We start from the raw sequence: 26672 nt of genomic DNA, 5'->3' as shown, positions 1-26672 counted from the left end.
GCTTTCACTCACTTAATCTGGTGAAGTAACTGTAGGGTCCTTATCCAAACTGTAATAAGCCAGAAAGAATTTAAAACTTTTAGGTGATTGAATGATTTATGTCAACTGTGAGGTTGTAAAAGTATTACATAGAAGCGATGACTAAGATCATGTGTAAGATAATAGAGAAAATATACTGGGTTTGAGTCAACTAGTTCCAAAAATATTACGTTTACTCACTTTATTTTCACAAGATCCTATTAAGTAGAAACTATCAGTATTAATAATGTGTGTATGCGCGCAAGCCCAGTAGTGTCCGATTCCATCTGATCCCATTGGCCACGGATTTTCCAAGCAAGAATACTGGAGTGGGTTGCTGTTTCCTTCTCCTAGGGATCTTCCTGACCCAGGGACCCACAAACACTATTAATAATCCCAATTTCACTCCCCGCTGATTTAAGCGTAACTTCAGATTCTCTATCTGAAAGGGCTTCAACTAGAACCACTTCCACCTCTGCCAGCTTTAACCAGGGATTGTTAGGACTTCGGCCCACGCAGCACAGCCAATCAGAGCTGCGGGGTTAGCCACGTCACTCTCCTAAAAGTCCTCACCAATTTCCAGAGTATGCCTCTTCTCCGTCCCGCCCCTTTTCTAATTGTTAGAGGCCACCAGCGGCCATTTTTGATTCGGGCGGAAATCCAGTTAAGACGTGCAGATAAAAGGCTGAAAATTAAAATCAAGGCTGACTTTCACGTTTAAGTCAGAGTACAAGAGAAGAGACATCGTCACAGACCAGCTAGGAGACTAGGGGCAGAGAGTGAGCCGTGGGCCCGCACTGGCGCCCACACTCAAGATGGCACTGGCCTGAGAAACACCTGCGCGGCCGCTCTATCTCGGTTCCGGGTACTCTCGCCCTCGTGGTGGCGTTGGAGGCTGAAGGCCGGCATTCTTTCCGGCTTCCGGACCCGTCTCTATGGTGCCGGAGAGACCAGACTCAGAAGATTGTGGGTGTAGTGGCCAGAGCGTCACGGGGGAGGCGAGGGTGGTTGGTGTCAACACGGGGCGAAGAGGGGACTGGAGCTAAGACCCTTGGCCGCCTCCCCCACCGCCCATCCGCAGGTAACAGGGAGCCGCCGGCTGCGTCCTGCGTCAGTGCGGGCCTGGGCCGCCGGAGAGGGGGCCGGCCCGGGCCGGGAGCGAGGCGGGGGGCGCGCGCCCCGCTCGCGGGTCCGCGCTTGGGGCCCGCGCGGGGGCGAGCTCGGCGCGGCACCGCTGTCGGTTGATCGCTGCTTGCCGCCTCCGCGCAGCCTCTCTGTGCTCAATGCCGGGGCCCCTGCCAATCTGGGCGTCGCGGACGACCCCCGCCTGGTGGGGCGCTGGAAGGGAGCCGCTGAGCCTGGCCTCGCGGGCGGGTGTGGAAGGTGAGCGGCCAGCGAAGCGGAATCGCCGCCCCGGCCTCTAAGCGACCCCGAGGAGTCGCGGTCAGATCCCCGCCGACCTCCAGCCTCCGCTCCCAGGCTGGCCCCCGGAAGGGCGAATGTGCACGGCGGGGCGGGAAGGTGCCGGGCGCTTGGGGCTGAGCCGCGGGAGCCTGGGTTCGCGCCCGCCCTGGGATGCTGCCTTCATTCTCGATCGGAAACCGGTGCGGGGCCCCAGAGGCCCCGCTGGCTCCTGTCTCTGGGTAGTGCATTTTGTTTAGAATAAAGATGAAACATACATAGGAAACCGTACGAATACTCAGTTGGGTCCTGAATTTTGGAATCCCTGTTACTGTTGTTTTTAAGGACCTGTGCGCATACCCCCAAAACATCCCGTGCCTTAGCTGAAATCACACTTAGTTCTTGAGGTACGCAAAGGCTTCATTATATATTGCTGGACTGAGTTCGTTATAGGGAATGTATACGTGAAACAGATCAAAGCGAAGGGCCTCAAGTAATATTATCACCTGATAACAAAATACCCTTCAATACCGGATGTCCTTTGAACTCTTAGTGTAAAACCTTATCGTTGGAACTTCCAATCTGAGGGAGCTAAGATCACGATCATCCCAATTACCTGAGAAGGAGAGCGAGTTCCCTAAAGAACACTCATTTCTTAGTTTAGTGTATGAGTTGCCCAGTAACATAGACAAGGACTTTTAATCCCACAGGTGGCCTAGAAACCTGATGTGCTGCCCAAGGAAGTAAAAGGATGAAGGAAGATAGGTGAACAGCATTTTAAAGAGAAGACGATGATACCTATACAAGTCAGAAACTACCCAATATTTTATTTTAGTGTCTGTGTGCGCGCGCAGGAGATCAAACGTGTCCAAGTCTGCGACCCCATCGACTAGCCCACCAGGCTCCTTTGACCATGGAATTTTCCAGAGAAGAATACTGGAGCTTGGAAATGGGTTGACATCTCCTTCTCCAGGGGATCTTGCCGACCCAGAGATGGAGTCTGTGTCTCTTGGTCTCCTGCTTTGGCAAGCGAGTTCTTTACCAGCGGAGCCACCAGGTGGTAAATTCTGAAAAATACCTATGCTAATAGAATATCTTTTTCTGCCTTTTTGTGACTTTATCATTTCAAAGTTAAATGATTTGGTGCTTTCCCCTTTACTCTTCAAAACAAAAAAGAGCATTTTGGAAGTCCAGGTGTTCTTGTTTACCAGTATTACATTTCAGTAACTCCTTTTTAGCTGAATTGTCATTTTTAAAGCATTTTTTATAGCAAGTTTTTGTGCCTCTTAGGATACAGAATTGTGAAGCTACAAATTAAGAATTACTGCTTATAAGACATATACAAATTGCAGTCAACAGCACATCTTTTTATTTCCCTCCTGATATTTATTTCTCAATAGGGCCTACCTGGTAGCTCAGACCGTATTGAATCTTCCTGCAATGCAGGAGACCGGGTTCTATTCCTGTGTTGGGAAGATCCCCTGGAGAAGGAAATGGCAACCCACTCCAGTATTCTGCCTGGAGAATTCTATGGACAAAGGAACTTGGTGGGCTAAGTCCATGGGCTGGCAAAGAGACACCACTGAGCGATCAACACTAACTAACTTATGAAGTTTTTATTGAAAGTAGGCTGTAATCCAGCTACTGTAAGCACTGCAGAGTGGTATCAGTAGACTGCTGTCAACATTAATCATGCTTTCAAACTAAGAAAATGTCATCCTTTTGAGTTCTCACAAGGAAGGGGTTCATTCCTTTAAATTTTCAGGTGGTTTTTCTTTAGGTCATGGACCCAAATAAAACCCAGTTTTAACATCTTCCTAGAGCGGTACTTCATGACCTGTGGTTGGTTGGGTCCCCTTTGTTTGTTGAATGCACAGATGTGTGACTGCAGATACGGAGGGTCAGCTGTAAAGTTATTCTCAGGTTTTTGACCAAGAGGGTATGGGTACCCCTAATTTCCTGTTATTTTAAAGGGTCAGCTCTTGTTGAGATACTTTTTAATACTATTTCTTGTTGTCATTTGGGGTATTTGTTTGTTTGTTTGGGGTTTGTTTTTTTTTTGCCTCTATCGTTCTTCAGTTCAGTTCAGTTGCTCAGTCGTGTCTGACTCTTTGCGACCCCATGAATCACAGCACGCCAGGCCTCCCTGTCCATCACCAACTCCCGGAGTTCACTCAAACTCATGTCCATCAAGTCGGTGATGCCATCCAGCCATCTCATCCTCTGTCATCCCCTTCTCCTCCTGCCCCTAGTCCCTCCCAGCATCAGGGTCTTTTCCAATGAGTCAACTCTTCACATGAGGTGGCCAAAGTATTGGAGTTTCATTGGTAGGTAGGAGCTCAGTGGATTTGTTACAAAGCCAGCTTAGTTCTTATCCTCAGAAACATTCTTGAGTTTTAAAAAAACATCAATTTTAGATAACTTTAGCCCTTATACATGTTATAATCCTTATTCAGGTTTATATGTAGGTCTGTAGCCCTTTGAAATTCTTTGGTTTTAAACAGTATTACATACTCTGATAACCTAGTAAGTGTTGAATGGAACTTTACCAAAGTGGGGAAAAAAAATCCCAAGTAGAGGGTCTATGTATAATGATTATTGGGTTTATATTTACCCAAAGGATGACGATTTTAAAGTAAATTTTTTAAAGATCCACCTAGAATTTTTGGCTGTTACTTAGAGCTCACAACTTGCTTCCCACGCTGCCAGAGTTAGTAAGAACTCTTTTTATCTTGTATTTTTCAAGTTATGGTAAAGCCAGAACTAAAAACTGACTGCTGTAAACTTTTCAGACATGTGTTGTTTGGCCTATACAGGTTTAAAAATGTTGGAACCAATGTTGAAAAAATATGGAAATTTCCACATAAATATTCAGGCTTTGGGCTCTTTATTGGTAAATCTTGTGACCTGGCAGTTCTGAAGTGGCAGTTCTGGTTGGAACCTTCTGATGGTGGCTCCCTTCATAGTGTAAACCCAGTCACAGTAGGTGCCTGTGTGCACAGTAAGCCCTTTGCTACTCCACCAATACTACTGAACCTCTGTGTATTGCCTGTTGTAACCATATGAGTGGTTATAACATTTGTATCCTGGAAAGATATGCTCTTATTGTGGAACAATTGGGAGGTGCAGGCAAATGTATGTCTGTGTTTGTGACATAGAATGTGAATTCACATACACTCACATTCATGTATGTGAATCATCCATGATCTGACATCCACAACAAACCTGTTAATACTTAACACATCTTTCAAGTGTGTGTGTGTGTGTGTGTGTGTGTGTGTGTGTGTGTGTAGCTATAGCAGTAGAGCACTCATCGCTATAATCATAATCAAGGTATACTGAATAGATCCATTCCCCCCTAAGTTTCCTTGTACCCTGTCGTATTCCTGTCCTCTCCCATGGTTCCTCTAACTCATCTCACCCCAGGCAACCACTTACCTGTTTTCTGTCCTTAAAGAAAAGTTTGCATTTCCTAGAATCTCACGTCTTTTTAATGTCTGGGATTATACAGTTTTGCTTTTCCCCCCTTTTTAGCATACTTTGGAGAGCAGTCATGGGATTGTATTTTTTCTTTTATTTGTTGTCATTTGTGTTCAGTGAGTTATCTGTTTCTCTTCCCATTATTCTGCTGGTGTTGTATGTTTTCTTCATTTATACAAGCTTTCCATTTGTTAACATGTTTTTCAACATTTTTAGAAACATTTTCCAGTTTGTAGTGTTCTCCATATAATTGTGAGTTGTTTTAGACATCCAGAAGTTTATCATTTTTGAATGATCAAGTTTTGCAGCACTGTATTCTGTGAGACTGGATCTAAGTGGGTTAGGGAGCCAGAGAGCCCTTGTTCTATATTGGATCGCTCTTCCTCTGTGGAAGTTGTGTGTGTGCATTGGGGGTTGGGAACGACAGTAACTGCATGTGTCTGTTTGGTAAAGTGCGTTTTTTTCTAGAGCTATTACTTGTTTTTTTTGTCAAGCCTTGCAGGTAACTTGCTGAACTTTGACTGTTATTGTTGTCAAATGGCCTAGTTGATGAGGATTGTAGGCCGTGGTAGGAGTTTCTACAGCGGAGTGCCTGGGTCTGGTTACTTGGCTGTCTCTGGCTCACAGCTCAGATACTCAGCGTTTGGAAATGTTCTCTGTTTGCTTTCAGGTCTGCTTGGCTTTGAGAAGGAGCTGCAACACCCCTGTCTCACCAAATAAGGGATGGGCTCAGAGAATAGCGCTTTGAAGAGCTATGCCCTGAAGGAGCCGCCGTTCGCCTTACCCTCCGGACTTGCTGTTTACCCCGCTGTATTGCAAGATGGCAAACTCGCGTCAGTTTTTGTGTATAAGAGAGAAAACGAAGATAAGGTTAATAAAGCTGCCAAGGTACCTTCATAGGTGACAACCTAATAGCTAGTACTTTTTACTGTCTTCTTGTTTTCTATTTAAAAAAATCATGAAATTAATAAAGTTCCAAGGAGGTAGGTCATAGTAATATTTTCATTCATGGCCTTTGAAAATACAGTTGTCCTTACTTCATGGGAACGTCACCATCTTGCATCACGAGGTCAAATACCATAGATAAGCCAAAAGCTTTATGCAACTCAGCGTAATACCTCTTCTCATCATATTGTATTTTTTTAGTGAGAGAGTTTGGGAGGGGATTTTACATGGCTCACAGAAGATAAAGGGACTTAATTCTAGCTCAGCAAAAATGCTGTAAGTACGGACATTTTAATTGATGTGTTGATGATGGGATGGACCTGGAAATTATATATTTTAGGAACTGTAACTGCTGTTTTTTCCTTTCCTGAGGCATTGTGGTGCTCCCGGAAAGAATGTGAAACTGGAATGTGGGATGGGATGCCCCAGAAAGACTGACCTGGGCCCTACTTCTTGCTGAGGGACGCTAGAGCATTAACCTCTAGCAGCTTCAGTTTTATTATTATGAAGAAGTTCCTCCCACTTCAGGCCTCCTACCTAACTGCTGCTCCTGTGAAGGGCGCCAGTGAGCTAGCGAGCTGGCTGACCTGCTGTCAGGGGATCCTGGGCTGTCATTAGAAAAAATGACTATCTGGGAATATAATTCAAGAAAATAGCCCTAAGTATCTTTTCAGATTAGAGAAAAGGAAAGTATTAGCTGATATTTCTTTGGCTAGTTAGCCATTTCCTTGGGTGTTCAGGCATTGAGATTATCTTCAGGAAGATTCTAAAAAGGAAAGCCCTTTCAGGTTGATTCATTATTTTGTTAGACGTTATGATCTGTATTACCTTGAGTCTCTTTGTACTAACAATAAGAATGAAACATTGATATATATTTCATTAGTGTTAGTTGCTCAGTGTTTGACTCTTTGTGACCCGATGGACTGTAGCCCATCAGGTTCCTCTGTCCATGGAATTATTCTGGCAAGAATACTGGAGTGGGTTGCCATTTCTCCAGGGGATCTTCCTGACTCAGGGATCAAACGTGGGTGTCCAGAACTGCAGGGAGATTCTTTATTGTCTGAGCCACAAGGGAAGCCCTGTATTTCATGCTGCTGCTGCTAAGTTGCTTCAGTCGTGTCCGACTCTGTGCGACCCCATAGATGGCAGCCCACCAGGCTCCCCCATCCCTAGGATTCTCCAGGCAAGAACACTGGAGTGGGTTGCCATTTCCTTCTCCAATGCATGAAAGTGAAAAGTCAAAGTGAAGTCGCTCAGTCGTGTCCGACTCTTCACGACCCCATGGACTGGCACCTACCAGGCTCCTCTGCCCATGGGATTTTCCAGGCAAGAGTACTAGAGTGGGGTGCCGTTGCCTTCTCCCCTGCAGTGGCAACCCACTCCTGTATTTCATAGATCTGTTTAAATGGTTTATACTTTGATCATGATTATAAAGGGCTATATTATAATACGTAGTGTTAGGAATATAATTTAGGCATTTTGTCTGTCAAACCAGTTCATTATTTGATGTCCCTGATCAGCCTTGAGATGAACAGTTGTAAGATGGTTCCTAAGGAAAATGTTTTACTCAGAATGCATTTTCCATTAATGTGCTCTGATAAAGAGTGTGGCTGGCTGTTGTATCACTAAGTAATTGTGCTTTTTGGTAAGACCACACATTTGTCTCTTCTCCAGCCCACCTGGGAATTGATAATAATTTTTTATTGTGATTTTACAAAAGATACAATGCCTTGCCTCCCTGTCTTTTGCTTAGGTGCAGTTAATATCTGACATACTTCCTGCTATTTTCATCTAATAAGATTGCACATTTTTAAAAAATAACAATTGACTATTACTAGTGAAGTACTAGAAATTTATAATCATTTGTAAGACCATAAGATTTTTTAAATTATGTTAATCTTTATGGTGTATGTAGCATGGAAGTTGAACAACCCAAGTCATAAAAGTTTTAAAGGAAAGAAGCAAAGCTCATGCAGTGTTTGACGACTTCCACACTGTAGGAATTGCAAAACTTGAGAAGGAAGATTTTTTTCTGCCCTTGGTATCTACACATACTCTCCTGAGCCATGACTCTTCTCAAGTAGCTCATACTTGTCCCTTAGGTTCCTCGGGCTATCATGTGGCTTTGAATACCTGAACCATGAATCTGAGAAATTTGAAATGGCAGAAAAATGATAAAGGAGTTTAGATGAAGGTCACAGTACTTGAGAAACGAATGGCATTGCAATGGGTTTTAGAAACTTGGTTTCCTAGATACCTGAAATATTGAAGTAGCATCGTTAGCTTGCTTCCTTTCTCTAGAGATCAGGTTCCTAATCCTACCACTGACATTTCTAATAGCTGTCAATGGTAGGATTATTACCATTTCAAGCAGATATACAGTGTTTCTTTAGCCAAACATTGTTAGGTAATGATTATACTCTTCTAACCATGTTGTAAATAAAAAACAGCAGTCTCAGCACACTGTTTAACCTCTGAAGCAAGATGAAATGCAGGTATAACCTTTGGCCACAAAACAGTATCAGAAATACTTCAAGTCCATCATAGCTTCTCATTTTATCCTGAACTCATTAGCTGTTGATACAGCAGTATAATTTTCTCACTGGGATTATGATTCATTTCTAACCAGTAGTCTGCAAGGGGTGGTAAATCCTAAGTCCTAACTAAGTAACTTGGTTACTCTATGGTTTGCTATAATATGATGTAAGTGCTTAGTTAGGGCCTCATGGTGAGTGCAGGCTCAAAGAATGGTTCCTGAGTGTCTTTCTGTCAAGCAGCCACATCAGAATAGGTATTTAGATGCTGTGTAGGTGCTCTGTGTAGTGCCTTAGGAGACATGCTCTAATTCCAGGGTAGGTTCACGCTGCTGTTGGTCAACATACTTGAGAACCCACATTGTGTGGGCATGAGAAAGAAATAGAAGGGCTGATTGCTGTGCTTAAAGGAGCTTGAATTCTGTTGGGGAAATGCTTTATTGCTCTTCCTCATACTTTTTCTTTTTGTTCCACTCCCTCTCAGCCTTTTTTATGCTATTTACAACCCCCATTCTGGTAAATCAACTTCCCTGTATCTTTTCAGTTTTGAAAAAAAAATGATTTCCTTCCCCTCATGATCAAAGTCTGGTTCTCTCACAAGGCTCCCAAGCACCACCCGCTCAGAAGAACTTGGGAAGTGTTACCGCTCCCTCAGGTGTTAGGGTCAGCAGGGGGCACTGGCCCTTGGCCAGTTCACATTCTCACCCTTTTGTCTCTAAATAGCTGTCAAAACCTCTTGTCTGAGCTCCAGATCTATTATTTCCCCCTGCCTATTCAGTATCTCCTGAACCCAAAAGCATGCTTTCCAGCATAGAATTCTTTATCCCTTTACCTTCCTACATTTTATTCTTGGTTTATGATCCTGCCTCCAGGCAGTGAACATTTAAAGAGAACGCTCTTCTGCCTTTTTCTCCAATTTGCATTTTAGGGGTAGGAGGAAGAATCTGTCTCCCTGAAGATTCTTGCTCACTGGTTTAGGCATCTTGTTATATTGTTGTATTTAGCAGAGTGACAGTAAAGCTTTCTCCCTGTCTAAAAACTTAACAAGTGAATTTAAGCTACAGTTGAGAACTACTTTGTGTTGTTTTCAAAGTGAAGTAGCAAGTTCAAGGTAGAATGATAAGGAAAAGTCAAGCCCCTGAGGCTTGAATTAATTCTCTGAATGGCTGAGTCATAACTGATTGCTGAATAGTAGGAATACCACACACTTAACATCTGTGTGTGGGCATAGATCGGCAAAATATCTTCTACTACTGAAATTTAATAATATAAAGGTCCTTACTCAGAATTCTCTTACCTAGTGGAGTGAATGAGACGTGATCGATACTTGGTAACTTTGCAACAGATGGTTTCAAATCACTCTCATTGGACAGCAGTCACTTTTCTCCACCAGAACAAAACCATTTTTCTCTGTAATTGATGTTCATTGAGAAAATATCCTAGTTACACTTAGCAAGTACATCTTGTCATTCCGTCTGTTCTTTGGAACAGCAAAAGTTTAAATCAAGAAGTATTTCTATTTCGTTCTTAACTGCTAACCTTTCCTGTGAATTTATGCATAATTTTATGCATAACTACATATGCCAAAGAGGAGTGACAAGGTTTTTGCTAAGTTAAGTGCCTTATTCAGAATCATGCAAGATTTATTCCATTCTTTCTTCCTTCATTTAAACAAATAAGAAGCCACTTGGGACACCTAATTAGTTAATGAAAAGAGAAAAGTTTTAAAGATGGTTGAATAATGCGCTGGATCATAAAACAGTTTTGAATGGATTAGTACTCTGATCCACGATAAACTGTTTAATTTTGTTGATCTTGCTTCCTTATTTTTTGCCTTTTTACTTATCAAACATTTAATCCCCTTAATCATATTCAGTTTAGTTGCTCAGTCGTGTCCGACTCTGCGACCCCATGAATCGCAGCACTCTACCTTTAAAGCTTTTCTCTTTTCATTAACTCGAAAACTGATCATCAAATAAAGAATTTGTATTCTGCAATTGGATAAAGTGTTTTCTAAATCTCAGTTTGATTCAGGTAGTTGACATTATTCAGGTTTTCTAAGTTTTTATTTATTTAGTTTATTTTCTGCTAGTTCTATTGATTTTTTTTTCTGTCGATGGTTGAGACAGAAGCTTTAAAATCTCCAACTCTGATACTATGATTTTGAAATTGTCTGTTTTTCCCTTTCACTTTCCCAGTTTTTACTTCATGTGTATCGAGTTTCTGCTCTTATACATATATATATTTATAATTAGTTATGTCTTTTTAATGAATTATCCCTTTTATTCTTTAAGTAATTGTCCCATTTTATCTCTGGCCATACTCTTTGTCTTGAAGTATATTTTGTCTGATAGGAATATATCCATGTCAGCCTTCTTTTGCTTATTGATATCCTTTTCCATCAAATTCATTTATTTTCTGTTCATTTACCTATCTCTGTCTTTTGTCTAAAGTATGTCTTCTATAGGCAGCATATAGTTGGATCTTCCTTTTTTATCCACTCTTAATTGGAGTGTTTAGTTTTTTAACATTTAATGTAATTATCATTTGTTTTCTTTTCATCCCCTGCTGATTTTTGTTCTTCTGTTCCCCCTTCTTGTGAATTATTTTAATATTTTTAGTATTCTGTTTTAATGTATTTTGAATGGGGGCTATATATTTCTTTATTTTTTAAAAATAGTTACACTGAGGACTTCAGTATACATGACTAACTTTTAATTAGTTCTGGTTATTAACTGTGGTTAGTTAGTACTGACCACTCATTGTGGTTAGCATTATACCACAGTCACATAAAATGTGGAAGCCTTGGAATCACATAGATGTCTGCAGCCTCCAACCCTGCTGTCCGTTTGTTACATGTATATTAACTGTGTGCACACAGGCACACAGGCATGCATGTACATCGCACACATGGAAAACCTTACCAGGCAAGTGTTACAGTGGTTACTCTGCATAGTCATACATATTTTAAATAAGAGGGAAAAAATGTAACCTTCAGCTTTAACCTGATATTTACTATTTCGGATGCTCTTCTTGCAATCCTAAGATCCAGGTTTCCCTTTGATGTTTCCTTTTCAGCTTGAACTTTCTTTAGCATTTTTGTAGAGCAGATCATCTAGCAACAACTTTTCCATTTTCTTGATCAAAAATGCTTTTAATTTGCCTTCTTTCCTGAAGGGTACTTTTGCTAGGTACAGAATTCAGGTTTGATGATTTTTTTTGTTTCATTGCTTTAAACATAGTTTCCCTTTATCTTTCGGATTTTGTTTTCTTATGAGAAATTAGTATCATTTAGTTTCTTATCTCTCCATCTGTGTTGTTTTTCTTTAGCTACTTCTAAGATTTTTAAATTGATGTTTGATTTTCAGCAGTTTGATCATAATGTGTTTAGGTGTAGTTTTCTCTGGTTTATCTTATTTAGTGTTCACTGACATTCTTAAATCTGTAAACTTAAGTATTTGGCCAAATTTGGGGAGTTTTCAACCATTATATTTTTTTATGTCCCAATTTTCTCTTTTTTTTTTTAGAACTCCAGTTATGTGCATTAAACTTTTTGTTTTTGTTACCCAGGTTTCTGAAGCCCTGACCTTTTCTTTTATATTGTCTTCTTTGTTCTTTAAATCGGTTAACAACTTTAAGTTCACTGAGTCTTGTCTCTGTCATTATCATTCTGTTATTAAGTTCATCCATTGTATTTTTTTATTTGTAGTATTTTTAATTTATAAAATTTCCATTTAGTTCTTTTATGTAACATTCATTTCTCTTCCAAGAGCTTCTGTTTTTCTACTTATTTTATAACTCTTTTCCTTCTCTCTCCAGGCGGGAATGGTGGTGATAGCTGCTTCAGATTCCTTCTGATAATTTCTAGTATCTGGTGTCTGCTCAGTCTTGGGGTTGGTATTTGTTGGCTGCTTTTTCACATTTCATGATTCTTTGTCTTCTGAGTGATTCTGGATCGCATCCTGGACATTTTGAATGCCCTGTTGCATAGATTCTCGGTTCTGTTATAATTCTCTGAAGAATGTTGATGTTTTTCGTTTGCAGATGGTCAATTCCCTTGGGTTCAAGCTTCCCCCCGCCTTTTTTTTTTTTAACTACTCTCCTCTCACCCTTCCTGTGCATGGTAGTTCAAACCGTAGTTCATTTTCAAAACTTCGCTGTGCTGATTTGGGTCTGTCCTGTGCGTGTTTGGTTCTGGGGTTGGTCTGAGACCTGTGTAGGTATACAGATAACTGGGGCCTCTTCTTCTCCCTGCCTTGGCTCTTTCTCCTCTGGGACAGCTTTCTCATACTCAAACCTGCTTTGGTTATCCTGGCCACAAAGATGGCAGAGTTTCCATTTGAGTTTCAGCCACCTTTGCTGCACTGCTCTGCACCTGGGGCCTCCCCTCAGTGCACAGCTGTGAGAAGGGACATCCCCCGAACCAGGAAACTCACCCCCTGGGTGACTGCCGTCCATAGTCTGCATGCTCTTGTTTACTTTTCAGAGTTCTCAGGTGGTGTTTTTGGTGCTTTGTTCAGAGTTTATAGCAATAATCATTGGAAATCTGGGCTCTTGGGGGCTTACACTCATGGAAATGAAAGTCTCTATAGAGTAATATAAATGCTGGTAAAATAAACACTGTCAGAACAAGTCATGGATTTTTCTTTGCCTTCTTTGAAACTTGGGAGTTAGGTGGGGGAGGTAAGAAACTGGAGAAGACCTTGAATTTAAGTATACATTTTCTGAATTGATTACAATATATTTGAGACTATAATTAATCTTGGGCTTCCCTGGTGGCTCAGACGGTAAAGCGTGGAGTCATTAACTTTACCGACTTTTCTGTTTGCGTTTTTAAAGCACCTGAAGACTCTCCGTCACCCGTGCTTGCTGAGGTTTTTATCTTGCACTGTGGAAACAGACGGCATTCATCTCGTCACTGAGCGAGTGCAGCCTCTGGAAGTGGTTTTGGAAACATTGTCTTCTGCAGAGGTCTGTGCTGGGATCTATGACATATTGCTGGCTCTTATCTTCCTTCATGACCGAGTAAGTAACCTGGACAGTCTGCCTCACAGCCGTTCATTTAGACCAGGAGTGGGAGATGGAGGCTGATGTATGGGGTAGTGCTTGTGAATTTTGGTATCTATAGAAATCATAAGTTACTATTCTCATCAGAAAGCTTCCTGAGGGAAAAGAGCACATGAGATGCTATAGACAGACAAGTGGTTTGTGGAGCAGGCAACAAGTTCTTTGTCCCTGGGTAGTTATTTATAGAACTTTATTTCAGTTTACTATATAGTCTGTCTCTAGTTTTGGATAAGTCTTTACCTAAAAATATCTACAGCTGCTATTTGTTATTAGGATGAGATAAAAGTTTAATAACATTAGTGCTGGTGTGGACCATGTTTCTATTTGTTTTCAGGAATTTTTTTTTTTTAATGAAAGAAATGATCATTTCTTAGAAAGAGGCAGAGTTTTACACACCCTTTCTCATTCAAGTAGGTGGTGCCAAAGATAGGCAGCCCCTTAATACCACGGCAGTATTTACTATTATGGGGATAAAGTGGTATTGTTTACTTGTGGTCTGTTTCTTAACAGTATTATTGAACTACTAGTTTCTTAATGGGATTTACATTCTGAAGTATAAAGGCCTATGGCAGCCTCCCAAGATTAAGAAACACCAGTTACAGGTTAGAAGCCCTTGCATTTGACTCATCTTAATGTGTTTTTAAAAAATTTTTGCTATTAATGGGAGATAGACTCTCCAAATATCACTTTGAATTTATTGTCTCTTAAAAGTATTTCTAAGATACACATAAGTAGAATTATTAATGCTGCACTGTGGTGGAATATTTTCTCTGTTGGAAAAATGTTTGAATGCAGTAAAAAGTTTGAATAGTATGAGAGTGCAGACAAGGAAACCAGTCCCTGTCCTTGAAGCCGGGGCCCTGCTTCTTGCCATAGACAACCTCAGCGATCAGTGTGTTAGGCCACAGGTGCTCTTTGTGTGTCTTAAGCAAATATCTAAGTGTTTATTCGCCTTTATTTTTCTCAAGCGGAAACACACCCTGATACTATTCTAAGCTTTCCTTTAAAAATATGTATATATACGTTGGAGTGTTTTATATAAAAAATGTGTACGTATTGGATCTGATTGGTAGAGTATTTAAAGTGCACTTATCTACTGGAATAATTTCTGGTTTGAGAAAACAACATACTTCATCCCCCTTCTTGTTTTCTTCTTCCCTCATTTATTTGACTGTTCTATTTTTTTACATAGTTTTAAATTTGGCGCTTCTGTGGTCTGTGGGATATTTCTGGTAGTCCTTATCATTCCATTTTCCTCTTCTTCAGACAGAATTTTTTTAATGCCTACTGACAAGATTTTAGGTGAAGTGGATCTGGGTTCGTGATAGAATGTAGGTGAGAAAGAATTTAGAAGAGAAAATTAATCCAGTAACCTTATGGGAGCAAAGATAAATTTTTCCTTTAAAGGCGTTTGAAGCACACGATGTAGGCTGAAGAGACTTGTAAATTTACCTATAAGGACACCTGTATCTCCCAACTCCGATGGAGATGGGGATGTACAGTGTCTGTGCGGTGGCTTTCATGTCTTTACTAACCTGCCACACTGGGCAGGGGGAGATAAGCCTTTCCACTGTGTTTTTCATTTTTTCCTAACCTCATAATGCTTAAGCTGGATCATTGAATTTGTCATTTCTTAAAGTTGTAGTTCTGTTTATTATGCCACAAGTAGAAAGACTTGCCTTTTTTTTTTTTTTTTTTTTTTGGGTGATGAGTTCTTAGTTTTATAAAACTTCTACTTAGAAAATGGGAATGGCAATCTTCTTCCTGTTCTTTTTTTCCCAGGGACACCTCACACACAACAATGTCTGCGTATCGTCTGTGTTTGTGAGCGAGGATGGGCACTGGAAGCTGGGAGGAATGGAAACAGTCTGCAAAGTTGCTCAGGCCACGCCAGAGGTAAGCCAGGTGCTAGGCCCTATGTGTCACTCAGAGTCTGATAGCATTTTGGTGTGTGGTTCTCCCGTAGAGACTTTGCTCCAGCAATAGTGTGAGCTGAGGTTTGGAGACTTGGCTTTTTTGTCAATACTCACATTCACGGGGTTGTTGGCTTTTACTGTCCAGAGGGGCTAGGCATCATCTATTCTTTTCTCATTTTAGAGCGAAGGTATCTTGAGACTGGAAGAGGCTTGATCAATTTTCCATTAAATACCTACCCTCTGTGCTCCTGTAGTAACCTGCACTTAGTTTTACCACTGAGTGTTTAATGTTGAATTGCCTCCATGTGTCTACCTTCTTTACCAGTGGCTGAGCTTCTTGAGGGTGATAGTGTTGTATACGTATCTTTATCCATGCACCTGGAATAGGGCCTGGCACATGTTAGGCACATTAGACATGCTCATTGAGCACTTGTTCGTGTTTTCCAGAGTCATACATTACGTCCTAAGAGCTGGCGTCAGGGACTGTGCATCCTAACTCCTCGTGGGCCACGGTACTGCTGCCTGTGCTCCGTCTTATAATTTTGTCTGACAGAGGTCTACAAATTCCCCTCCGGAGTTGAGCAGTCTTACTGTTCTCTGTTTTGTTTCTTATTTCCATAATTTTGCATGTTGCCACTAGACTTAGCCTTTTAAAACACACACGCACACACACACACATCATGATTTCCTTACTGACGAGGGGGCTCCCTGACTTCTGGCTCCGCCTCACTCCCCCTGTTCCCCTGTATGCAGGTTTCACAGGGGCCTTGTTGCGTGTGTACCTCCAGGGGCTCTGGCTCAGCACAAGTGCTCCGTCCACCATGAAGACGTTCCTCTGTTATTTCTGTCCCCATTGATCCCTTTCTTCTCAGAAGTCAGCTTCCAGCTACTCAGTATAACAGTGTAATTCCCTCTGTGGGGTGTATCCCAGATTCTGGACCACGGGGTCCCAGGCCCTTCTCCAGCTCCTCCCCAGCCTGCCGTCAGCTCCAGGTGCCACTTGGTTATTGAGCTCCACTCTGGTTGCATCCTGTTCCGTGCAGTCCAGCAGGGCTCTCCTCCTTCACCCCCATTTTCCCTTGTGTGCCGTTCTGTCGCCTTTCTTCCCCTGGACTCTGCAGGATGTAAGATGAGGCTGACATCTCGCTGAAGTCTAGATCAGGCTAAGTCTCGTCTTTGTGAAGCCCTCCCCGAGGTGTCCCCTGCCCAACAAGAGTAGTCTTCCTCCTGGGCTTCCCAGGGGCTCAACCAGCGCAGGTTGTCAAAGTGCTTAGTTTACATTTTAGGTCGTGAGCTCCTGGCCGGGGACAGGGATTTCTTGCATTCAATATGTATTCCTGGTGCCCTAGATGGCGTTTGGAACATACAAGCTCTTGAGAAATGATCTTTCATGAATCAGTAGATGAATGTTGTTCTGTGGATGCTGGCTCTGTCTCTCTAGTTTATAAGGTCCTCACATAAAAATGTGGCAACCAACTTATGACTGACTTGATTCAGAGAGCAGATTAATGATAGATTTGTCCTATGCTAAAGAAGTTTTTTATTTGTTAATATCTCCAAAGGATGAGGGTCTTCCCTGGTGGCTCAGCTGGTAAAGAATCTACCTGCAATGTGGAAGACCTGAATTCGATTCCTGGGTTGGGAAGATCCCCTGAAGAAGGGAACAGCTACCCATTCCAGTATTCTGGCCTGGAGAATTCCATGGACTATATGGTCCATGGGGTCACAACAGTTGGACATGACTGAGCGACTTTCACTTTCATGTAGGATGAGAAAGAAGTATTTCTAATTGCCTTATAAATTAATCAGATAGAGATGCATCTGAACACCAGAGGGTGTCTGTTAAACCAGCTGAAAGGAAAAGGAAAGGGAACTGATATTTATTTTCCACTAAGTCTTGTGCCATACCAGGCACTATATCTCCATTTTTCAGTGATGAAGATTTTTAATTTATGTATTTAGCCTGTAACATTGGTTTGAAGGTTTCATTGGTGTTGATTGTTCTTTGCTTTTGTAACTTGATGTAAGAGATTGGTTCACCAAACATATGCTTGAATTTACTTTCCTTAATTTATTTCTCTTAGTTTCTGAGGAGTATTCGGTCAGTAAGAGACCCGGCATCTATCCCTCCTGAAGAGATGGTAAGATGATACACTTCAGATGTCACGAAGACTTCTTTCTGTAACTGAGTACGAAACTTGAAACAAACAAACAAACAAACCTTTCCTCTGCCCACCTCTTTGCTAAGTCATAGACACTTCCTAATTCCTCTGGCCTTGAAGGCTTCTGAGACTGATCATGTCATCACAGCAGAGAGCCTTTTTTCTTGAAACTCAACTTACATTTTGGTCATGTAGACCCCAGTGATGGTACTGAAAGAGAAGAGGCACCTCGGTGTGAGCAGAGTGGGGCACCATACCATTCCATGGTGAGCCTTTGTGGAAGCCATGAGAGTTGAGGAAACAAGAGCCCAGCCCTTTCCTGTGCTTCACCCAAGCTGGTCGTCTGCCTATCTGCCGTTAGTTGGGATTCCAAGATGTGAGGAAGAGTGATTATTAATATTATGGTGCTGGTAAAGAAAGATAATATTTAACAATAAATTCAAAAGCACTTGTTCTTTCTAAGTTTGTCCTTAACCACTATAGACTTTGATCCCAAAAGACGTATTTAGTGTGCTTTGCAAGAAACACAAACTCAACAATAAACTTAAGTATAAACCTAGGACTTGAAATAACTCAGGTTTATTCAAAGCAGTGCTATGTATATATACTAGTGTCTTTCAAACCAATGATTTGTAGGTTTGAATCAAGTTAGGGGTCCTGACTGGCATTTTAAGGGAGAAAAATAAGGGAGTAAATAGAAAGTATCACAGGACATCTTGAGGAGCAAGACTAAGAACTATTTTTTGAAACTTCTGTTTTTGTTATGTACTTACACATATATGTGCATATAATGCTGCTGATAATTTTTTTTACTCCAGTTTGTAGTCAGAAATATTTCTGAAAGCCACAAACATATATTATGGCCTTTCCCCCCTCCTTATTTAATATTAATATCTTTGATAAATTCTATTCACTAATCATTTTAAGAGCTTAGAAATTTGTGTGTGATACTGCGTAGTTAACTTTGGATACACTAAACACAAAAATGGGAGAAAGTGCTTCAGAGAAGATCAGGAATGGTTTCTGAAGCAGATCCTCTGGTTGTAATGGTCTTTACTGCTTTTAGTCTCCAGAATTCACGACTCTGCCAGCGTCCCACGGACACGCCCGGGATGCCTATTCTTTTGGGACACTGGTGGAAAGTTTGCTCACAGTCTTAAGTGAACAGGGTGAGTTGGACTTGTGCTATCTGCATCCGCAGAATTAGTGGGACAGCCATCCACGGTGGATGCTGTGGCGTTTGATTGTAGTATGGAACTGTTGCTTACCAAGAAACTTTGTGCAGGGCAGATCGTAATAGCAGTGAGGGCAGAAGCTTTGGGCTTCTTCACTTTGAACAGTTAAAAGAGTTTTAAGTAGGAAGCACTTGGAACTATGGCTTTGGGTATCTTATATTATGATCTTATTGATTGGTACTGTATTTATGGTCTAAAGACTATTCCTTATCAAACCAGCCTTTAAATAAATGAATGGTACTGTTGATGTGTATGTAATGATCTGAGGATAAGATTCAGAGTGTTTTACAATTAATTTCTAAATTAAGATGAACATTTCTTTATCTTGATTCTTTCAAAGTCCTTTTGATTCTTTTTTTTTTTTTTGGCCATGATTTCATGTACTCATTACTGTTTTCTTTGGTTGGCCCTTAAAGGCCAGGCTACTGAGCACACAGTTCTCCTCTGCGTTCTCTGGTGGCATGCTTGACAGCCCTCTTCCTCTCCACCTGCTGCGGGCCTTCAGATATCCATCCTTTACATGTACTGGGGTCTGTACACATTAAGCCCCTTTACCAGCCTGTATCTCATTTGCTGCAGCTTTGTGCAGTTCCAACGCAGTTTCTTCTGCCTGGTTCATTCCATCCTCTGAAGTTACAAGCACCATTCAGCCATCAGCTCTGACCTGTCCCAGCCTAAACATTTGAGAATTAAGCTCTAGGACATCCTTTGTGGGTGATGAACTCACTGCTCTTCACTGTTTCTAGCATGGTGGCAATTATGTACCATCCTTGAGAGGAAATACAGTCCTTCAAATAACTTCCTGTGTTTTGAGGGTTAGGAGACTTGATCGAAAAGGCCCTCAAACCTGCCATTTACTCAGCTTCCTCCTCTAGGCCTGAGCTGAGTTAAGCTGACAGTCAGGAAAGGTGGGGGCCTCCAAGGGGAGCAGGGGGGTAGATGTGTTGGCAGGATGGTTTTCTCCACCTGCCCAGGAGTTTGACTTCAGGCAGGCAGGGAGCTGTTGAGCACCAGCCAGGGCTCTCTTTGTTTGGGCTTTTTCCAGGTTGGTTTTTGCTCCCGTCAGCCTGCAGCTGTAGAGGTCCTAACAGGAGGGAGGAGACAGTGGGAACTAACTGTCGCTCTGGGTTTCAGTTGCAGCGGATATTCTCTCCAGCTTTCAACAGACCTTGCACTCAGCCCTGCTGAGTCCCAGCCCGCAGTGCCGGCCAGCGCTCTGCAGCCTCCTGTGCCACGACTTATTCAGGTGAGGCGCCCGGTGCGGCGCGCTGCCTGCCCCCGCCGGCCCTCCTGCGGGCCGCACTCCCGCGGTGGGGTTCGGAGGACCGGGCGGTGCGGGCCCTCGTGCTGCTGCTGCTGTTGCCCCTCAGTGTTAGGGGGGAGTGAGTCATGTCCACGTGGGAAGTAGAGGGAGACGTGGTCATTGCCTCTCACGTTCCTCTCACAGATAGGAAGTTCTAGAACCCCTTCACCGTGGACACCTGGGTCTAGACATTATAGCTGGATTCCTTAGGACTTCTGTGAACGTAGAGAAGCTAGGCTGTGTCCAGTGGTGTAGAGTTGGAGAAGTTAGTTGAGGAACTTAATGTTAACACAGCCTCTCTGTTTTGCTGACGTTGTATTATTTATACGAGTTTGTTATTGTTGAATTTTACTTGTTGGTGGGGGATGGGCATGGAAATGAGCTTATTTTTCTTCAGGCAGGCAGAAGATTGTTTTCTTTGTTTAGTAATTCGTGATGGAACAGCAAAGAAGTCAATTTAGAGGGAGGGCACAGTATAGCTGTCAGTACTGTCGCTGGATTCAGAGAGATTTTTGAACCTCTCTCTTCAAGGTTAGTTTTAATTATGTGTCCTTCATTTTTTAAATTTCCGTGTCTGCAGAACTTCTGCACAGGTTAACTCCTCATTCATAACTTTTATTAGCAAAATCAAACTCATGTCAGTTGTGAAACTAAAAATCCTTATGGGTTTGCAGTCAGAAAGCCTGAGAGAAATCAGAGTGAAGGGAGAGTTGATATTATCCCTGGAGGGGGTTCTAAGGTAGGATGAGGTATATCATTAAACACAGCAGAGCGGGTATTTTCCTTGTGGTCACATGGGCTTTGTTACTTATGTTCCAAAAGAGCTATTCAAACATTTCCCATTATGAGTCCTTTAACCAAGGTATCTCCATGTGTTTTTGAGGGGGATGTTTCAGACTCTCTGCGGAGAAGAATCCTTTACAGTAAATAGAGTCTCTCATCACTGTGTGTGGTAGGAGTTCTTTAGTATGACTTGTGGATGAAACAAGGGAGAGGAAGGGGGCGTAGGTATACCTCTGGCTGATTCATGGTGATGTTTGGCAGAAGCCAACACAACATTGTAAAGCTGAATTGAATTATCCTTCAGTAAAAACAGGAGAGGGAAGGCAGAACCACACACCGGCCCCCTCTTTCATAAACTGTTACATGTGAGGGGATTGTTGCCCATGGGGGGATTGTTGCCCGTGAGGGGAAAGCCCAGCCAGGGGCAGCGGGAGGAGGCAGGGCCGAAGCTCCTACCAAGGCAGCTGAGCCATCTGATTTTCCTCTCTGGTCAAGGCATTTGCACTCTTTCTGCCATGCCATAGGGAAACAGGTGCAAAGGTGAGGTGTGGAGACCCAGGAGAGGAGGTCAGCCCTGCTGGTGGGGGCTGCTGGCTGCTGCTAAAGCCTCCCTCCCAGGGGCCGCGTTTGCTTGGAGCTGAGCTGGCTTTGGGACTGTCTGCAGGCCCTGCAGGAAACCACCCACTCTTGTCACCCTCTTCCCTGCCTGGCTGGAAAAGTGACCAGACAAAACAGGCGACATGGGAAGATCCCTGTGACTTGTACCAGAAATCCCTCTTTCTGCAACCCTCTTTAATAGTTATTACTTCCCCAGAGGAGACTTGAGAATGAGCAACTGTTCTGTAACGGTAAAAGCATTTCTCTGAGGACATTTCATGTAACCACATCCTATTACAACAAAATGTTTGGATGACTATGATGATTTTATTAAAACCACAGCATTTGTTTGCGTGTGTATATGCACACATGTGTGTGGTTAAGCATGTATCCTCTTCACAGATCTCTTTGATATTAATATTAAATTCCCTATGGGCTTGTCCTATAGCACTTGTCTTCTAAACTACTTAGTTACAGTAGAATCTTCCACGTGGTCAGGGAGATGTGTCTTTGTTGAGTAGTATTATCGTGTGGTCTGCGATTATGGCTTTGATATTTAATGTGCCTTCTTTAATCTGTTGTCCTGCATGTTTGTTTGTTTTTTTTTCTTTTTGGCATTTAGGAATGATTTTCTAGAAGTTGTAAATTTCTTGAAAAGTTTAACATTGAAGAGCGAAGAGGAAAAAACTGAATTTTTCAAGTAAGTTCAGAAAATTCAGGCCTTAAAATTTAGTAACTTGGATTAAGTCCATGTAATCACGTCAGGTGTCCTAGAGAAGATGAGTCTGTCATTGGGTTTCTTAGAGTTCAGTGACATTTCCTCTATGTCAGGCTCTCTGCTAGACCCTGGGAAGTATAGTTCTGAGAAGGAAACAGATACAGACTGATAATCCGTAGACAGTAGTGGAGCTTGAGGGGGATGTCCTGAGAACACAGAGGACGGGGCAGGGAGGAGGTTAGAGAAAAGCTATCCTAGAGAGGCAGTGTGAACCAGTGCACAAAGGTGAAACACAGTAGGTCTTGTGTGTGGAGGGATGACCGCTTGAGTCCTGCTGGAGGGGTTAGGGCAGGCACCCTCGGATCTAGCCGAGAGGGCGCTATTGGTAAGCAGTGGGCTTCAGGCCTTGAAACTGTCAAAGGAGTGAAAACAGGCTGTGAGACAGATGCCTCTCACCTTGGGTGGATTACTCTGTTTTCTACGGAGGGGCCACAGCTTTACTTCATGTAAGATTTGGGTTGGTTGGCAGACCATGGCAGGCCAGCAATAGATGGGATGCCTCATGTAACGGCAGCGATGGTAGGGTGAAGACACAGATAAGAAATATGAAAACATAAAAACTGGCAAGCCTTAGTGATTATCACTAAACGAGCTGGAAAATACTGGAGGGAAGACGTAGGATCTGGTGTCCGTGTTGGTTGGAAGTGGCTGTGGGCCTCCAGGTAGAGATGGACATGGGCCTTTGGGCAGATGGGTCTGCATCTCAGGAGAGGAGTCTGATGAGGATGAGCTGGAGGTGAATATTAAGGTTCATTAGCCTGTAGTCACTGACATTTTCCCGGAGAAAGTGGGTAGCATGAAAAGGACTTGGGGCACCCAGCTTGTCAGGGGGCTGGTGGGGAGGGAGTGGCTGACAAGTGAGGCTGAAGCAGTGGTTAGGGGAGATTCAGAAACAGGAGGGCTGGTATTCCCAACGGCAGAGAATTCCAGAAAGATAGTAATGACTTTGCCATCAAGAGAGCTTTTGTAACTCTTAGAAAAACCCATTTCAGCAGAGAGAATTAAACTGCTGTGAATTGAAATGTGAGCAGAAGGTGAGAACACGGACTTTGGGTAAAACCTCCTGAAAAGCTTGGAGGAGAGGAACATGGAATTGCTACTGAATTGCTAAGCGAGTCAAGTAAGGCTGTTTTTAAGGCTGGAAAAGATGGGAGCATGTCTTTGGACTCACAGAATGGAGCTGGTGGGAGTGAGGGAGGAACTGAAGCCCCCCTTGTGCTGGGGGGCTGTTGGCCTGTGGCCCTGGGGTAGAAGGGCATGTTGGAGCGATGGCCCTGTGGCGATGGCCTTAAATAAGAGGAATCCCTCACATCCTTGGTACCTGGAAAAGAGGTGGGAATTTTTCTGGCCCGTGGACCTGTTTGTGGATAGTGGCTGAGGGGTTTGAAGGAGGTAATGCTTGGTGTGGTCCATTTCCTCATTAGGTAGGAGGCAAGATACTTGCTCAGGATGATTGTATGGTGGCATGTTATTACTGTTAATACCTGATGTCTGTGTATTTCTTAACAAAGTGCTTGTACTTAGCTTCTTCTAACAAAAGCCAGTATTTTGTTTACCATAGAAACTTTAAGTAATGTAATATCCTATGTGTTTTAAAATGGGCTTCCCTGGTGGCTCAGACTGTAAAGAATCTGCCTGCAATGCTGGAGATCCAGGTTCGATCCCTGGGTCAGGAAGATCCCCTGGAGAAGGAAATGGCAACCCACTCCAGTATTCTTGCCTGGAGAATTCCATGAACTGAGGAGCCTGGTGGGCTTCAGTCCATGGGGGTCACAAAGAGTCGGACGCAACTGAGCGACTAAGCACACGTGTGTTTTATATTTGAGAAAGTACCTTTTATTGACTAAAAAGACTGGGTTATTAGGGGGGAAAGAGGACACTCTTGCTATTATTAATGAAGGGCAATTTGTTGAAAAAAATTTCCTAGCTTGGATTGGAGGTTGTATATGTACTGACTAGCTGGCATTGTCTCACACCTTCTGTGTTTTTCTTTAATATCTGGGGACCCACCTGTTTAGTTTCCCTAGCCACATTTCAGATGCATCACTTCGATGATGTGGGCTAAGGCTCCATGTGTCTCAACTGCAAGTAAGCTGCTGCAGTGTCCCAGGCTTTCCTTCTTTGCCCCCAGATTCCTGCTGGACAGAGTCAGCTGCCTGTCAGAGGAATTAATAGCCTCACGGTTGGTGCCTCTTCTGCTTAACCAGCTGGTGTTTGCAGAGCCAGTAGCTGTTAAGAGTTTTCTTCCTTACCTCCTCGGCCCTAAAAAAGGTGAATTTTTTTCCAAAATATTCTTGGTAATTATGGAGTTTGGGAATTATTCGTCCCCATTTAGACAGTGCACGCTTACTGTGTGGTGATCTGAATGACCTGGGGAGCTTTTTCTAAATTTGCCTGTGCCTGGCCCCCTAGGTCTGGAACAGAAGGAAGACAGGTGAATACATATTTTCAAAGGTCCCCAAATGGTTCTGATGCCTGTTTCTGTTGAAGGACCTTCCTTAACTGCTCGGAAGAGAGGACCAGCTCCTGTTGTAGCATTTAACACTTCCTGGCTTTGCAGGAACAATTGCAACAATAATATCAGTTGAATCTAGTATATGAAATTTCTCCTTGATTAGACATGAATGTATTAATACAGAGAGCTATCCACTCAGAATTATGTTAAAACATAAGGTTTCTTTGCAGTACGTTAAGTATGATAAGAGTGTATCAGAAATGCTCCTACAAGGTGGAGTGTTCTTAAGACAGTTAAGCCTTGAGTAATATGGGGTCAGTGAAGAGCGTGCCTTTGGTTTGGGACACAAGAATTTGGAAGAGTACTTAGGATTGTGTGTGAAGTTCTGGGCTCAGTTTATGCACTAGGCTTCGTGCTCCTTTCGCTGAAGTGATGATTTTTTTCCCCGTCTGATCCGGGGGAAGACAACACGCAGGGAGAAGCCCCCCGCCTCCTCTCACCAGCCCTGTTCCAGGCGCGGGTGATCCCTGAGCTGCTGCGGCTGTTCGAGGTGCACGAGGAGCATGTGCGCATGGTGCTGCTGTCCCACCTGGAGGCCTACGTGGAGCACTTCACGCAGGAGCAGCTGAAGAAGGTCATCCTGCCCCAGGTAGGGGTGCTCGGGTCAGCGGCGGGCGCTCCCTGAGTCACCCGGGGAGTGGGCTGGAAGGAAAAGGGGGCTTGGGGGCATTTGGATAAGAGCTGAGAAGGCCTGAGACAGCTTTTCAGTGTGGAAGCCTCCTGGAACCCGAAGGGTGGACACGAAAACTGCACTTCCAGGCCAGTCACCCAGGCGAAGCAGTTAAACCACCATAGTCAGTCTTCGCTTCTTTATAACCGGAAACCTGTAATTCTGCTTGCTAATTCTTTGGAGGAAAACTAACAAGATTCGTTTGTGGGATGCTTTGTGAAGAGAAGCTGCACGTGTCATAATTAACTCACTATAAAATAATTAGGCTGTAGCTGAGAGGAGAGGAGATGGTCCCTGTCCGTGGGTTTAGCCATTGATCAGCATCGGTCCAGCTCTGGTTGCCTTTGTCCACCCTGGGCCTCTGGGTTTGTACTGGTTTCCTGTGACTGATGGAACAAATTACCACAAACTGCGTGGCTTAAACAATAGAAATCTATTCTCTTATGATTCTGGAGGCCAGAAATCCGCAGTCAGGGTGTCCGCCAGGCCCCCTCTGAAGGCGCTGGGGGAGAGTCCTTCCGTGCCTCCTCCCAGCTTCTGGTAGCCCTTTGGCGTTTCTTGGCTTGTCACTGTGTTGTCTCAGTTTCTGCTTTTGTTGGCACATGGCCTTTTTATAAGGACACTGGTCACTGGATTTAAGGTCCACTCTAACCCAGTATGACCTCATTTAAGGTCACATTCTGGGTGGGCATGAATTTTGGGGAGACACTGTTCAACTCAGTATGAGATTTGGAAAGATTTTGTCTGTTCTGCTATGAGATTAATTTATTTAAAGATGATAAGGCCTGGTTTTAGGCCAGTTCTTATGCCTAAGTACTGGGGCCATAGAGGTGTGTAACATACTCCCTGCTTTCAAGAAGTGAGAAGATGGGAGATAATGAATATTTGTTATCTGTGTAGCAAACCGCCCCAAAACTACTTAGTAAGCAACAGTCATTTTATTTATTTACCTTTTGATTTATTTGGCTGCGTTGGGTCTCAGTTGCAGCATCAGGGCTCTGTAGCTGTGGTGCACACTCTTGGTTGCCCCACGGCATGTGGGATCTTAGTTTTCTAACCAGAGATCAAACCTGTGCCCCCACCTTGCAAAGTGGATTCTTAATCACTGGACCACCGGGGAAGTCCCACAATACTTTATTAATTCTCATAATTCTTTGGATTGCTTGAGCTCAGCTTGTGGGTTCTGTTGTTCCACATGATGTCAGTGGAGGCAGCAGTCATCTGGGGCCCACATCCACACAGCTCCTTGGCCCCTCAGAGGGGAGGGC

The 26672-nt window shown here is 43.1% G+C and overlaps 1 protein-coding gene across 1 annotated transcript in view; it reads left to right on the top strand.

The window, feature by feature from the left end:
* Positions 1–984: 984 nt before the first annotated feature.
* Positions 985–26672, top strand: part of SCYL3 (SCY1 like pseudokinase 3) — a 41623-nt gene continuing 15935 nt past the window's right edge. The window contains exons 1-10 of the mRNA XM_068985650.1: positions 985–1099; positions 5570–5787; positions 13218–13403; positions 15228–15341; positions 17446–17502; positions 18590–18692; positions 19893–20004; positions 22064–22141; positions 24351–24490; positions 25139–25323. Coding sequence (XP_068841751.1) covers positions 5623–5787; positions 13218–13403; positions 15228–15341; positions 17446–17502; positions 18590–18692; positions 19893–20004; positions 22064–22141; positions 24351–24490; positions 25139–25323 — 1140 coding nt within the window. The 5' untranslated portion in view covers positions 985–1099; positions 5570–5622. The remainder of the gene's footprint in view (positions 1100–5569; positions 5788–13217; positions 13404–15227; positions 15342–17445; positions 17503–18589; positions 18693–19892; positions 20005–22063; positions 22142–24350; positions 24491–25138; positions 25324–26672) is intronic.

This window comes from Capricornis sumatraensis, chromosome 14, assembly GCF_032405125.1.
Source record: "Capricornis sumatraensis isolate serow.1 chromosome 14, serow.2, whole genome shotgun sequence".
Taxonomy (NCBI): domain Eukaryota; kingdom Metazoa; phylum Chordata; class Mammalia; order Artiodactyla; family Bovidae; genus Capricornis; species Capricornis sumatraensis.
The sequence above is the reverse complement of the archived record's forward strand: the minus strand, read 5'-3'. Positions and strand labels throughout refer to the sequence as shown.